The 13,737-nt window shown below is 44.8% G+C and overlaps 2 protein-coding genes across 4 annotated transcripts in view; both read right to left on the bottom strand.

Annotated features, from left to right (window-relative positions):
- LOC139334959 (vasopressin V2 receptor-like) overlaps window positions 1-4,366 on the bottom strand; it is an 8,445-nt gene extending 4,079 nt beyond the window's left edge. Inside the window, exons 1-3 of the mRNA XM_070968269.1 lie at window positions 4,245-4,366; window positions 607-881; window positions 264-509 (exon numbers count right to left, since the gene is read on the bottom strand). Coding sequence (XP_070824370.1) covers window positions 264-509; window positions 607-881; window positions 4,245-4,329 — 606 coding nt within the window. The 5' untranslated portion in view covers window positions 4,330-4,366. The remainder of the gene's footprint in view (window positions 1-263; window positions 510-606; window positions 882-4,244) is intronic.
- A 2,207-nt stretch (window positions 4,367-6,573) lies between these two features.
- LOC139334922 (isocitrate dehydrogenase [NAD] subunit gamma, mitochondrial-like) lies at window positions 6,574-12,972 on the bottom strand. Of its 3 annotated transcripts, none has more exons than XM_070968204.1 (11): window positions 12,875-12,972; window positions 11,209-11,269; window positions 10,614-10,704; window positions 10,366-10,481; window positions 9,239-9,299; window positions 8,924-9,056; window positions 8,626-8,759; window positions 8,413-8,515; window positions 8,069-8,215; window positions 7,198-7,353; window positions 6,574-7,071 (listed from the first exon to the last, which is right to left on the bottom strand). In XM_070968204.1, the coding sequence occupies exons 1-11, from the start codon at window positions 12,941-12,943 to the stop codon at window positions 6,970-6,972; spliced, it is 1,173 nt and encodes a 390-aa protein (XP_070824305.1). In that variant the 5' UTR covers window positions 12,944-12,972; the 3' UTR covers window positions 6,574-6,969. The 3 variants fall into 3 exon arrangements, with proteins under 3 accessions (XP_070824305.1, XP_070824306.1, XP_070824307.1); XM_070968205.1 differs by having other exon boundaries at window positions 10,614-10,711; window positions 11,222-11,269; XM_070968206.1 differs by lacking the exon at window positions 12,875-12,972 and having other exon boundaries at window positions 10,614-10,711; window positions 10,901-11,269.
- Between the last annotated feature and the right edge of the window lie 765 nt (window positions 12,973-13,737).

The following is a 13,737-nucleotide window of genomic DNA, read 5'->3' as shown; positions in this document are numbered from 1 at the left end:
AAAAGGTAAGATGTTAGATCATAACTGAATTAAAGGACAGGAAATAATTTCTTCTGGCAGTTCTCGTAGTTTGTCACCCTCCTGTGTCACCCTACCTGTGTAATCTTCCCTGTACCACGGTACCTGTGTTACCCTGCCTCTACCATCCTACCTGTGTCATCCTACATCTACCACCCTCTCTGTGTCAGCCTACCTGTGTCTCCCTCTCTGTGTCATCCTATCAGTGTCTTCCTCTCTGTGTCATCCTACCTGTGTCACCCTACCTGTGGCAGGCTGAGCAGCAGCGACAGCCCCCAGGCCAGCAGTATAAAGCTGTTCCAGCGCTGGGTGGCCCCGCTGCGGTGTGCCTGCAGGGGGCAGCAGATGGCGTAGTGCCGGTCCGCTGTCATGGCCACAATCATGTAGGAGGAGGCAAACATCCCGAGCACCTGCAGGTATTTCACCAGGCGACACAGGAAGTCCGGGCCAGGAAAGCGGCCCTTAGCGTCCCAGACCAGCTGGGGCAATACCTCAGAGAGGAAGAGTAGAGGGAGGAAGGGTGGAGTGAGATGCAGGAAAGGGTGTATATAGTGTGTCTGTATGTGTGCCTGTACGCGTGTGTGCTACCTGGAACAGCGCCACCATCAGGTCGGCCACACAGAGGTTGAGCATGAACTGGTGCAGCGGGTTGTGGAGTCGTCTCCGCCTTAGCAACACCACTAGCACCAGCCCGTTGCCGAGCAACGCCATCACCAAGATGACAGCCAGCACCACCACCTCTGCCACGGCCAGAAGGGCATCACGCTCCCAGTCTGTGACATTTGTACCCGCCGGGGTCACAGAGACCACTGACCAATTGATGGATGGATATGAGTCTGTTACCATGGAGACTGACATGTTGGCTGGGAGGGGAAGGAGAGACGAAGAAGAGGAGGAGATGAGGAGAAAAATGTCAAAGATGGACAAATAGAAATGTCTGAATAGAAAAGTTCAGCTCAATTATTATCCTGAGGGAAATTTGACTGCAGGCACTAAACAGGTACAAGTCAGTGGAACACATTGAAAACAATGAGCAGATATAATATATAATCAAAGACATAGAACTAATATAAAAGTAAACAAATAGATGTAAAATAAATAATGTACACGTATTAAAAATAAAAAAACAGCAGCAAGTCAAACAAGGAAACACAGCCTGTATAAAACAAGAACAATACTTCGTATTAATCCCGAACATGCTGACGTTTGCTGCGTTCAGTGTCTTAGTTTAGTGTGTTAGCATGCTGATATTAGCAGTAAACACAAAAAACAGCTGAGACTGATGGAAATGTCTTCAGGTGTTTGGTCATAAACCAAAGCGTTGGACAAATTCAACTGCAACTCTACAAGCACAAGAAGAAAGAGAGAAAAAGCAGTGTTGATCCTGATACACTGCGACAAAAACCAACCAATCAGATTTAAGCTTGCACTGAAATGAACGAGAAGTTTGCAGGTGGGCAGCTATGAATGAGTGACCTTTTTATTGAGAACTGCTTTGCGGTTGTTACACTAAAAAACCTGTGAAGGACCACATGACGTCTGACCGCAGTCGTGGAAAAAGTACTCAGGTGCATTACTGAAGTAAAAGTACCAATTCAACAATGCAAAAATACTCCATAACAAGGAAAAGGAAACACAAATGTTCAGAGTTTGAGATTTTCTCTCATCTCAACATCTGAAACATGACAAGGAGTCACAGGACAGCCACGCTGCAAACATACGATGGTCCTTGAGAATATGTTGCTGTAGATTAAACCAGCCAATAGTATATAAAGTACTTCAAATGAGCTTACACATCTACAGCAGTAAAATGCAAAATACACCTGAATGCAGCAGTGATATTAATCCACAAACAGCAGACAGAAAAACACTGACAGGGAGCACTTTACTGCAACATGAAGAAGAAGAAGAAGAAGAAGAAGAAGAAGAAGAAGAAGAAGAAGAAGACATTTTGCTGATAATACTTACATACTTTGAATGCAGGACTTTCACCTGTAGTGGAGTATTTTCATAGCGTGGTATTAGTACTTTTACTTAAGTAAAGGATCTGAATACTTCTTCCACCACTGCCAATAACTGTGTCCAATATCTGTCAAATAAATGTTGTAGAGAAGCAAAATGTTGCTCGAAGTACCTCAAATTTGTACTCAAGCATAGCACATGAGTAAATGAACTAGCTGACCCTTTTACTGGATTCCAATTAACAATTTACAGACATCTTTTCTCTGCGGTCCTCCATCATGTTGCCAGAAATGATCACAGGACGTATTGTGACATCGGCGAATATGAAACAGACATGAGCATCGTTCACTGCTCGGTTTGCTTATAATGACCATCTTCTCTGAATGTGTCCAGATGGCTGCATGTTTGCGGTCCAAGCTGGTGCCGCGCTGATTCCACCCGACATCTACTGGCTGAAAACATCCCACACACACGGCTAAGTTAGTGCGAGCGCACCGAACGCGGCGGGTCAAGCTTCCATGAGCACATTAATTGTGGAACAATGAAGCATGTTTACAGCAGTGCCTCACACACTTTTACAGTTCAACACACACAAACACACACACACAATCGCGGAGGCATGCAGAGAGGGCCCCTCATGAGGGGCTGTTTACTGTGTGCAGATTGGCACTTTCTAATAAGGTCACAGTTGTTTGACCAATCTGCAGCGATCAACATTACACACTAACTGACAGTCAGGGAGACGCAAACGACTGCACCTGCTGCAGCACCAGGAGGAAGCAGCACAGGTGGAAGGTCTCCATTTACCTCAGCGCTGTACTTTACTGTCTGACTCTCTCCATTTTACTTTATACTTCAGCTCCACCACAGCTCAGAGGGAAATGTGTACTTTCTTCTTTATCTGACAGCTGGAGCTACTTTGCACATTAAGTAGTAAATAATAGGAAATAAATATGATAAAATTTAAAATTTCTTACGAAAATATATCCCTAAAATGTTTGAACCTGTAAAACATTAATAAAACTGAATGTGATCGTTTGCTGCTCCTGTTTTTAGACTCAGTTGCAAACAGTCCAAAGTCAATATATTCAATGTTTTTCCTCATCAGCGTCACTGATTTCTGTAAATATCTGCTCATTGTGAATCTGATGCAGCAACACGTTTCACAGACTGGGAAAGATGTGAAACGCTCCAAAAACACCAGTTTGGATCATTCCACAGGTAAACAGGCTCACTGGTAACAGGTGAGAGGATCATGATTGGGTATGAAAGAGGCGTCACCACTTTGTGAACACATGACTGGATGAAGGAGATTACTGGATGAGCTCAGGAACACTTCAGAAAACTGTTGTCAGTGAACACAGTTTGATTGCAGATGATTGATTCTGTTTATGTTTTGAGTCCACACTTGTTTTGGAGGCAGGATTGTTAATTTCCACAGTAGAACTTGCAGTTCTGCAGTAGTAATATCAATACTGTCATACATATCATAATATATCAGTCACAGGAGACATTTTCTGCAGAACGAGTGCTTTTACTTTGATGCTTTAAGTTCAGTTTGCTGACAATACTTAATTTAAACAGAAGATCTGAGTGCTGTGCAGCAATAGGAGAAAGCTGCTGACAGTATCATCCATCTATATTAGCACAAAGCAGGCTTTCCAGTGCACTCAGCAGTCTGTAGATTAGTTTGTCTTGTCTTGAAAAATAGCCCTTCAGCTCTATTTCTGCTTCTAAACACATTGTTTATAAAATGATAAATCTGCGACGGTGAAAAGATCTGGTTTTTCTTTTCTTATATTTCCTCCTGGAATAAACCATTTTAATGGCACCGTGAGGACGTAAATATTTCAGTTTGAAGGTGGGAAACTTATTGCTTTCACAGCCATCCAGGGAGCCGGAGGACACGCTTTAAAAACACAATCCAGGTGCTAAAAACAGAGTCTGCTTCAGTCCATAAGGCTGACGGTCAGTTCGTCTGAGTCCCTGTTTGAATCAGAAAAGTTTGCTGACATCTTTTGGCTATGTTAATCCAATTACAACCCCGGACGCCTGCGGTCCAGCACTCCTTCCTCTTCTCGCAAAATAAAAAGCTAAAATCAAGCCCTCTCATTCCTCTCAGGGCATTTTCAACCACTCTTCAACAGTCTGACTCTCCCAAACGCTCCAAACATCCACCTGTAGCCTCCACAGCCACTTCTTCAGGTTTAAATCCCCCCAAACAGAGAGCAACATCAGGAGTCAAGCGCAAGCAGAGGACTTACCCACCTCGTCCTCGTCCTCAGCGTCCTGTGAAGCATCTGTAGGAGCCAGGACAACCTGATCTGCTGTTGCACACACAAGCCGCATCCATGCTGTGTGTGTGTGTGTGTGTGTGTGTGTGTGTGTGTGTGTGTGTGTGTGTGTGTGTGTGAGTGTGTGAGTGTGAGTTTTCCTCTTGCTTGTTACTCTGAGGGTGACCTCTGCCAGCTCACTGCTGACTCCTGTCTCCCCATCTCCTCCCTTCTCCCACTCTCCTCCCCCTCCTCTGGAACACACCCCTCCCTCTTCTCACCTTTCTTGGATTTGGTGAAAAGTGGGGGAAGAAGAAAGAGGGGCCACCCCGATGGGAAGCGGGCGCGTGGATCAAAGGACGCGCTGAACTAATGTCATTTCCCGCTGATTGTTTAGATATTAACCACGTTGCTGTTGGTCCCACTTTGATCCACATTGGGCGCAGAAGCGAAGTGCGCGCGAGGGCCGTGCAGCGGCAGATCAAATGAGATTTCTGCTATTAGAGCGATCAAAGAGCTTTGATACACACGCATTAAACTGATATGTGTACGTGTGATTCTGCATCAGCGGGTGGGGGAGAGGGCTGGGAGCAGATAGTGAGGAGAATCAGTGTCAGATGTTGTGACAGATGGGATGTGGAGAAGGCAGCAACGGGAGGAGAGCTGCCTTCTCTTTCTCACCCCCGCGCCCTGTTTTCTGCCCCCCCCCCCCCCCCGTCTCCTGCATTCCACCTCCCCGTCCCTCTTTCTTTCCCTCTCTGACGGCGCACTAATCTGCTCGCTTCCCCTCAATCGCTCCCTCATTTGGAGAAGCCTCTCATTATCGGGGGGCCCGCTGAGCGACCTTAAGCGCGCACAAAAACACGAGCGCACAGTCGCACACGGCTGCTCAGCCCGAGTCCTTCAGACTGTGATGTGATGGTGAAACAGATTTCTGGTGTCTGTGAAGTCGTTTCTGAGCGTCATTAAGTTTGGTCAGAGGGTTTTATTTAGTTGTCGGTGATGCAAACTGCAGCATAGATGTGTTTAAACAGCATCAGTTTAACTTAAAAGATCCTGCGTTTGAATCTTTGTAGTCAGCAAATCCCACGAAAAGTCCAGACGTCCACTCTGTGACTTCCTCAGTCTGTCTGTGGAGCATGCTGCTTCCTGCTGAAGAAATCTCCAAAAACAGGTCGTGGATATATAATCTCATTAAAAAAAAAAAAAAAGGCTAAATCATTTGCCAAAACAGCAGGTCACTGTGCTTCTTAGCAAACGTTACTCTAACAGGAGTAAATGGTGCACCTGTTCAGGGTGTTTTTATCTGTGGATTAATGTATTTTTGGTGCTTTAGTGAGTATTTGGGGCAGCAGGGTGGTGTATTTGGGATAGCAAACCCACAGTGGAAAAATACTCTGTTACAAGTAAAAGTTTCTCATTTATGTTGCTTAAGTAAAAGCACAAACTATTATTTCTTATTGTAAAGCATGGCCCGTTGGATGGGAGCAGAGCTGATTTTGATCACTTCATACTGAATTTTAATGGGTGTCTTGTGATTTTCCCACCAGGGATCAATTAAGTTTTATCTTAAACTATAACAAACAACATGATTTTGTGTTATTAAACAGAAAATGAGCACATGTAGTGCAGTAAAAAGAACATTTGCCTCTGAAATCTAGTTGTATAAAGTGGCATTAAGTGGAAATACTCAAGTAAAGTGCATCCAAACTGTACTGAAGTACATCACTTGATTAAATGTACTTAGTCAGCCCTCAGTTTTAACAGTTTAACAGCGGAGGTCAATGTCTATGGAGGAATAAGACACGTCAGGCTTCGGACAGTCCTCTTAGTTCTTCAATCAGTTTATTGTTGGCTTTAGTCTTTTTGTGAGGTTTGTATTACCAGATTTAATGTTAATGTTGTTTTATGTGAGCAGTGAAAACATCCCTGACTGGACTCTTCCTCGTCTCTGTCACCCCCTTCTGTCCTTTTATGTCTCGGCTGTCGGCTGCAAACCACAAAGCTTTTACAAAAACATGACGCATTAACCTGTAGAACTTATTTTAATGTCTTTGGATCTTTGAACAGGATTTGTACTTGATATTTTTATCTTTGAATGGATGATAATCCCACTCAGTTTTTATTTATGCTCCTTGTACTGACACACTGTGGGTTCCATCTTTGCATGAAAGGTGTGATACAACTAGTACGACTACTACAGGTACTCCTAAAGGAAAGAAGTTACTGGAGAGTGAGGTTTATTACAAAAGACACTGTGGCCCCCCTGTGGTCGAGACCAGTCAGTGCAGCTGACAGTACAGCTCTGAAGACAGGAGACTGACCTGAAGAGACATTCGCTTTATTTGAGGTAAACTTTGTCCAGTACATTCAGAAGCAGGACAAACGACAGCTGTGATTGGTTTAAAATAGGTTACATTTCAAATACATGAAGTGGTTTTACTAAATAAACATCAGTAGTGTTTCTTACATTTAACAGTATGATGAAAAAGTATAGATGCAAACAAAGTGCTCTAACAACCTCTAACAGTTTGGAGGCGAGGAGACAAACAATGTTAAGAAGAAAACTATTGCATAGACACACAAACTGTCTGTGTGCACACTTTCATTTCAGTATCACTATCAAACAACTCAGTTATTTTTATGAAATTGCATAGAAGAGAGGCACTCTCATAGACACATCTCCGCTGTGAGAGTTTGCATATTTCTGCTTGTTCTAGACGCTGAGTGTCCGGGGCCCGGTGCTCTGCACAGCGTTCATGACGGACTGCACCACTTCAGAGGTGGAGCCTTGGCCTCCCAGGTCGGCAGTGTGCAGCTGGAGAACAAAGGAGACGAAAAAAACGATGTGAGCTGAAGATTCTCTGTCGCACATCATCACTGGTGGAAGTCTGCACAGCAGAGATATGTTTATTCTATTCTATCTTGCATCTCGTGAGCGTACCCGGGTCTCAGTGACCGTGGAGAGGATGGCTCTGCGGATCATGCTGGCGTAGGCGTGCAGCCTCAGGTGGTCCAGCAGCAGGCAGGAGGCCAGCAGCATGGCCGTGGGGTTGGCCGTGTTGCGGTTAGCGATGCTCTTCCCGGTGTTCCTGGTGCCCTGCACATAGAAACAAGCGTGGAGTTCATACATATAAAAACGCTACTGCGGTGCTGACGTGCTCCTGCTCGACTCTAATTAGCTGCACTAATTAGTCTTTTTAGATCACGATGGATCAAACGACTGATGAGTGATGTGAAAAGTGTTGCACAAGGTGACAAACACACGGCCTCATCCACAGGGAGCTTCAGCGTCTTTAAGCTCACTGTTTTGGTTCACTTTCACCGCTCTCATCAGCGTCGTTTCCAGCTGCAGCTGGCAGGTTTGTCAGCATGAAAAGACTCAGATAAACTCACTGTTTTCTGCCTGCTCAGCACCAAAATGCAGACAGACAAAGTTAGTGAAGGCTGGTGAACGTAGTGGAGCATTTCTCAACTAAAGAGACATTTTCAAACCAGAACTTAAAGGAGAGTGAATGTCAGATTTACATTTGCCTGCTGAGCAGAATCACGGCTGAAACAAATGTTAATAGTGTTCTGTGTCTGCTAGAAGTGTGGATAAGGAGCTGTTTGCTAACACGCTAAAGTATCAGCTTTATAAAGTGCTGATTGTTGCGCTGCCCCCAGGGACAAGGAAAATCAGCGAATGCAGGTTTAAGATCAAAGTCTTTCCTGCTTTCCTTCATTATACGGTCTCTGTGTTTTCTGTTGTGGCGTTCTTTCCTCTCATGTCGCCTTTCATTCCTCACGCTCTTGTCTGGTGTGAATCCTCTCACCGTCTCAAACACGGCGTAGTCCTCTCCATAGTTGGCTCCAGGCACCAGGCCCGGCCCACCAACCAGCCCGGCACACACATTGCTCACGACGTTGCCGTACAGGTTGGGCATGACCATGACATCGAACTGCTGGGGCCTGGAAACCAGCTGACACACAAACACCATTTCAGAACATGCGTGCTTGAAGATACTGCAGGATCTGACTTTTCTGGGCTTGAAGGATTGTCAGCAGTGCTAGTTTGAATTGTTCAGGGAGAAGTTTAGAAAGTCTTTGTATTCTTAAACATGGTCCATGTCGGCATTCAGCCTTAAATGGGCAGTGTTGCAGCACAGGCCGTAGCTACCTGCATGGTGGTGTTGTCAACAATCATGCTGTCGAAGGTGATTTCAGGGTAACCGCTGGCAACCTCCTTGCAGCACTCCAGGAAGAGGCCGTCACCCAACTTCCTGCTCCAACAAACACACACATTAAGATGTGTCATAGAGAGAACAGAAAGAATAATAAAAAGCGTGCAGAGACATGCAGAGTCTGGCTCTTTGAGCCATCAGACACGGACATGATGTTAGCTTTGTGTACAGCAGTGACTCGTCTGCGTCCTTTAGCCCGAGCGGTCCTAAATGCGTAGTCAGCAATGCGTAAAGATTTGGTCTTTGTGATGATCTTCAGGCATTCGACAACGCCCGGCACGTTCTGCAGAGACAGCGAGACAAAGAGTGGACATACGTGGAGGTTGGACTTGTTCGGATGTTTTTGAGTGAAAGTGATTATGGACCACATAATGCGCGCGCGCGCACGCGCACACACACACACACACACACACACACACACACACACACACACACACACACACACACCTCGTGCTCCAGGCTGCTGTACTCTCCCTCGGTGTTCTCCCTGATGATCATGATGTCGATGTTTCTGTGGCGTGTCCTCACTCCTGGCAGAGACTGGCAGTGCATCACATTAGCATACAGGTCCAGGGTGGTGCTGCAGGGAGGGGGGACGGGAAGGAAGATGGAGACAGAAAGATGTAAAATGAGAACACAAAGACAGTCAGGACTGAGCACTTTAGCCTCTCTGCTGTGCAGCTGACACAGTGGTTGTTAAACAGCGGTGAAGTTTACATGAGGAAGATGAAAAGTGGTGAACGATGAGAGATGGCGGCTTACCGGAGCAGGTTGTTTCTGGACTTGTAGGATGGTGGCAAGTTGTGGTTGGTCTCAATGTTTCCTGGGTAGATGAATAAAATTACCCCTAAAGAACTAAAAACTGAGACAGGACAGCAGTAGACGTAGCAGAGCGTCCAGACTTTCTTTTTCAAAATGTTAAACATTACGAAACCCTCACCGCACGGGCCAACAGCAGACTGACTTTTTCAATTTATAGTAAAATGTCTAATCAGCTAATTTGGTTCAGACGTTCCTCTCAGAATTAAAGGACCAGTATGTAAGATTTGGTGACATCTAGTGGTGAGATTGCAGATTAGAACCAACTGAATCGCCTCGCCCTGCCTCTCCAAGCTCGTAGGAAAACCTAAACCTACGACCTTTTCATGTCATTCGACTCTAATGAAAACACACTTATGATTATCATTTTCCATTTCAGCCAATAGATCCCCAAAATCACACACACTGGACTTCTAGCTGCAATAGAATTGGTGATCCCTTAACTCTACTGCCATCATCACTGGTTTACAAATACACGTACCAATAACATTCCCATCAGCCTCAGTTGAACCTTGTGTTTAGTGCTAATTAGCATTTTCACTGAGACAATGTTAGCATGCTGATGTTAGCATTTAGCATTGCAGCAGAGCCTCGCAGAGCTGCTGTCATAGCTGTGGACTCTTTTAAAGTAATAAATACAGCTGCCAGTTTATTTGGTAGATTTAACTAAAGATCTGGTGCAATAAATACTTCAGAAATGTGAGAATGATTCAACTGCACGGTCACTTTGGAGGTTGCAGTTTGTGTTGCTGTTGAACTGTGTTGTATTACACAGACCAGTGTTTCTGCTACTTAGCCTACGCTCATTGATAAAAATGTTGTGGACAAATAATAGAAACTCCTGTCAGTACAGCGCAGTACAGTTCAACATCACCGCAAACTGCTGCCTCCAAAATCATCGCATATTTACAACAAAAACTGAACATTATAAGCTTCATGGAGGGAGGATTTACAGCAGAACTGTACCTAATAAACTGGTACCTACATGTATATTAGATGGAGGTTTTCTGACTCACGTGTACATTAACAGACTTCGTGGGTAGGAACATATTTCAGACACACACACTTACCTTTTAGTGCAACTCCATTGCGTCTGATCGCCATAATGGCATTATTGATGTCATCCTCTGAGGCCATCGAGGAGTCCACACTGACAACTTCAAAGTCCACTGGCACGCAGCAGAAGCTGACAGTGAAACCAGATGGAGACCACTTCAGAATGACAGAGCTGAGGCATTTAGTGACTGCGTGCGTCGGCCACTGACTTCACTCCAACGCTGTGTGTGTCTGTGTGTGTGCAAGATGTGTGAATTCTCACCGGAATAGTTCACGCACATGGTTGGCCAGCTCTGGTCCGATGCCATCTCCGGGAATCAGAGTCACGGTGTGCCTGCCTCCGTACCGCGCCGGTGGAGGCTGTGATGCATGAACGTACACAAACACTGACGGTCAAACTCCTCGCAGTGCAATCCAGTCGATGCATCCACTGCAGAACTACTGCGAAGCTCTAAGCTAGTGGACAGAGAACTGCAAGAATTACGCTAATAAGTTCTAACACCACTCATGCTACACCAGCGTCTGTGTGTGTTGAGCAGACATACTCACTATGTTCTGGCGTGGGTGGATGGAGGAAGGAGGGATTCAGAATGGAGAAGAGAAAACAGGGAAGTTAGTAGGCCAAAGAGGAGGGGGTAGACACACAGTGACCAGCAGCTTCCTGCCGGCATCTCAAGCACACTGGAGAGACAAAACAACACTGGTGCTCCTGTGGACATGTAGTAAAGACATGCTGACATGTTTGATCTTTGGAAGGAAGTCCCTGTGGGGTAGAACAGTGAGGCTCCGGGTGAGGAAGGTCATGAGGTAAACCTCGAGTGGGTGTGTTGACTGAGATCCCGAAGTGACAGTCACAGCTGAACAACTTACAGTGTAAGTGGATTTGTGTCTCTGACTGCATGCAGCTGAACCGTAAACCTGCAAATACAGAGAGAAGGTGGTTATCTGAGAAGATGCAAATTAATATAACATGATAAGCACAAGCCAACGCATCAAATCTACAGAATGTCATGATGGTAATCTGTGAGTTTAGTCAGTGTCAAGATTTGATTAATTACTGTCAGGAACAGAGAAAACGTTTTGGCTGTCAAAGTTAGTTTAGGGCATCGACTAACAATCCCATAATTGATTAATTTGCGGATTATTTTCTCAATTAATAGATTATTTGGTCTAGAAAATGACAGAAAAAGGTGTAAAATGCCCATCACAGAGCCCAAGCTGGCATATTCACACGGCCCAAAGCTCAAGAAACTCAGTTTCATAGACAACTAAGGAAATCAGTAAATACTCACATTTGAGGTGCTGGATCCAGAGGATTTGAGGCATTCTTCTTCATGACATTATTTCATTAAAATATTTAATTGATTATCCAAATTGTGGCAGACTAATTCTGTTCTGAACAAATTAATCAACCAAATTGATGAAGTGCCCTCTAAGGCGCCCACTTTGTGCTATTTTTTACCTTCAAGTATACTTAAGTGTATTCAAGTAGTCCTTGAGTACCACTTGAGAAATACTTGAGGATACTTGAAGTGTAAATAGTTGCTAAATTGGCACAGCTTTTTTTCAAACTTACACAGTATAACTGCATTATATCCTCAGTGTGCTGCAAATATGCTTCAAATGAAGTGAAATTAAAGTACACTTCAATGAAGCATGCTAGTAGTGTATTACCACAGACTTGAATATAAGTACGCCTTATCACTACTAATGTACGTTAGTAAACTTTTTACAAGTACACTTAAGAACAATCTATGATACACTTACAATAAACTACACTTTTATTAGTACTTTGAAATACCTCTAAGAATTAGTATATTCATTTTAAAGCATTTAAGTAGAACTTTATGCATTTTAAAGGTATATGTTTATGTTTATTGTATTTAAATCAAACATACTTTGTATTAAGCACAAAAAGTCAATGTGTACTGACTTTTCTATACTTAAATCAAATTTCTGGTCCACTAAAGTAAACTACTTTTGACCTGAGGGACATGAGTCCATCCTGTATTTGCTGTGTTAAAGGCCACATTAAACTTTCTACCTACAGCAAAAATACATTTTATGAGTTTTAAAGTTTTGCTGAGGAATTTCAGTCTCAAGTTTGTCCTCAGTCCTTCTCGGTGAGGAGGACAAGTTGTTAACTGGCAACCACTGGTGGAGGACGTACTGTTGTATTAATGTTTGAATAATTTATGACTGCGGGGAGAAGCTGAAGTGGACACGGACAGCATTATCTCGCTTGGGAGAAATAGAGGAATGTCGCTCAGCTGGCCTGGTAGTAATGTTTCTCTGCAGGGATTTCCAGTTGACATCAAGTTGACAGCAAACATGAGAGGTGCTGAAAGGACAGCGACGCTAACCAGGCTAGCTCCGTTAGCCAACTAACCAGCAGTTAATCCGCTTAGCCGCTCCCGTCGCCGTTCTGGCTAAATAACTAATAACGTTAAACCGCTTCAAATGTCAAAACAAAGTCTGTGCAACAGTTAACTGTCTGCTGGGGAACTCAGAGACTGCTCCTACCCTGGCCAACCGGTTGCTGAGCACGGACTTCAGGGCTCCGGACAGGGACCGCACAGAACGGGCCGTCATGGTTACTCTTCACGCGGATGGATGGACGACACGGGGGCGGGGGCGTGCTGCGCGCTCACCGCTAATCGCTCTCTCTCTCTCTCTCTCTCTCTCTCTCTTTCTCTCTCTCTCTCTCTCTTTCTTTCTCTCTCTCTCTCTCTCTCTCTCTCTCTCTCACACACACACACACACACACACACACACACACACACACACACACACACACACATCCACAAAGAGACTCTTATTCGTTTTTGTCCGAGAGGATGCGGAGACACACAAGCGGAGCTCAGTGAAGGTGCAGTCCTTCAAGCCCGTCGCCATGGCAACTCTAAGAGACAGTCTTGAGGGCCCGGTGGCCTAGTTAGCCAGTTTGTCCCCTGTGTTTCCCAAAGCACTTTTTCCTCCGAGGACACTGAACTGAACCACAGGGAGGCGACATACACACACAGATTAAACACGAACGGGACAGCGCCATTCTACCTGTTACACCACTCAGTCATTTTTCACCAAGTGACGGCAAATTCGTGTTTGGGTTTTAAAGTCGCTGCTTTTCATTGCTGACCGTCCCTACATCCCCGCTGAAGTATTTGTTAAGTACTTCTACAAGGCAGAGACTGCAGCATCAACCGCCGCCTACCGCAACAACAGTTAGCTGATGCTGTTACCAACATTTACATGCCGATATGACAGCATCTGGGTTGGGCAGCGGTCAAATAACGGCGTTTGTACTTGAATCACTTGTGGGCCACTTGGAGAAATTCTACTCTCCAGCTTTTTATCCCCGTTCAAGCGTCGGTATCCTTAAGCTGGTA

This window comes from Chaetodon trifascialis, chromosome 8, assembly GCF_039877785.1.
Source record: "Chaetodon trifascialis isolate fChaTrf1 chromosome 8, fChaTrf1.hap1, whole genome shotgun sequence".
Classification (NCBI taxonomy): Eukaryota; Metazoa; Chordata; class Actinopteri; order Chaetodontiformes; family Chaetodontidae; genus Chaetodon; species Chaetodon trifascialis.
This window is presented reverse-complemented; position numbering and strand designations above follow the sequence as displayed.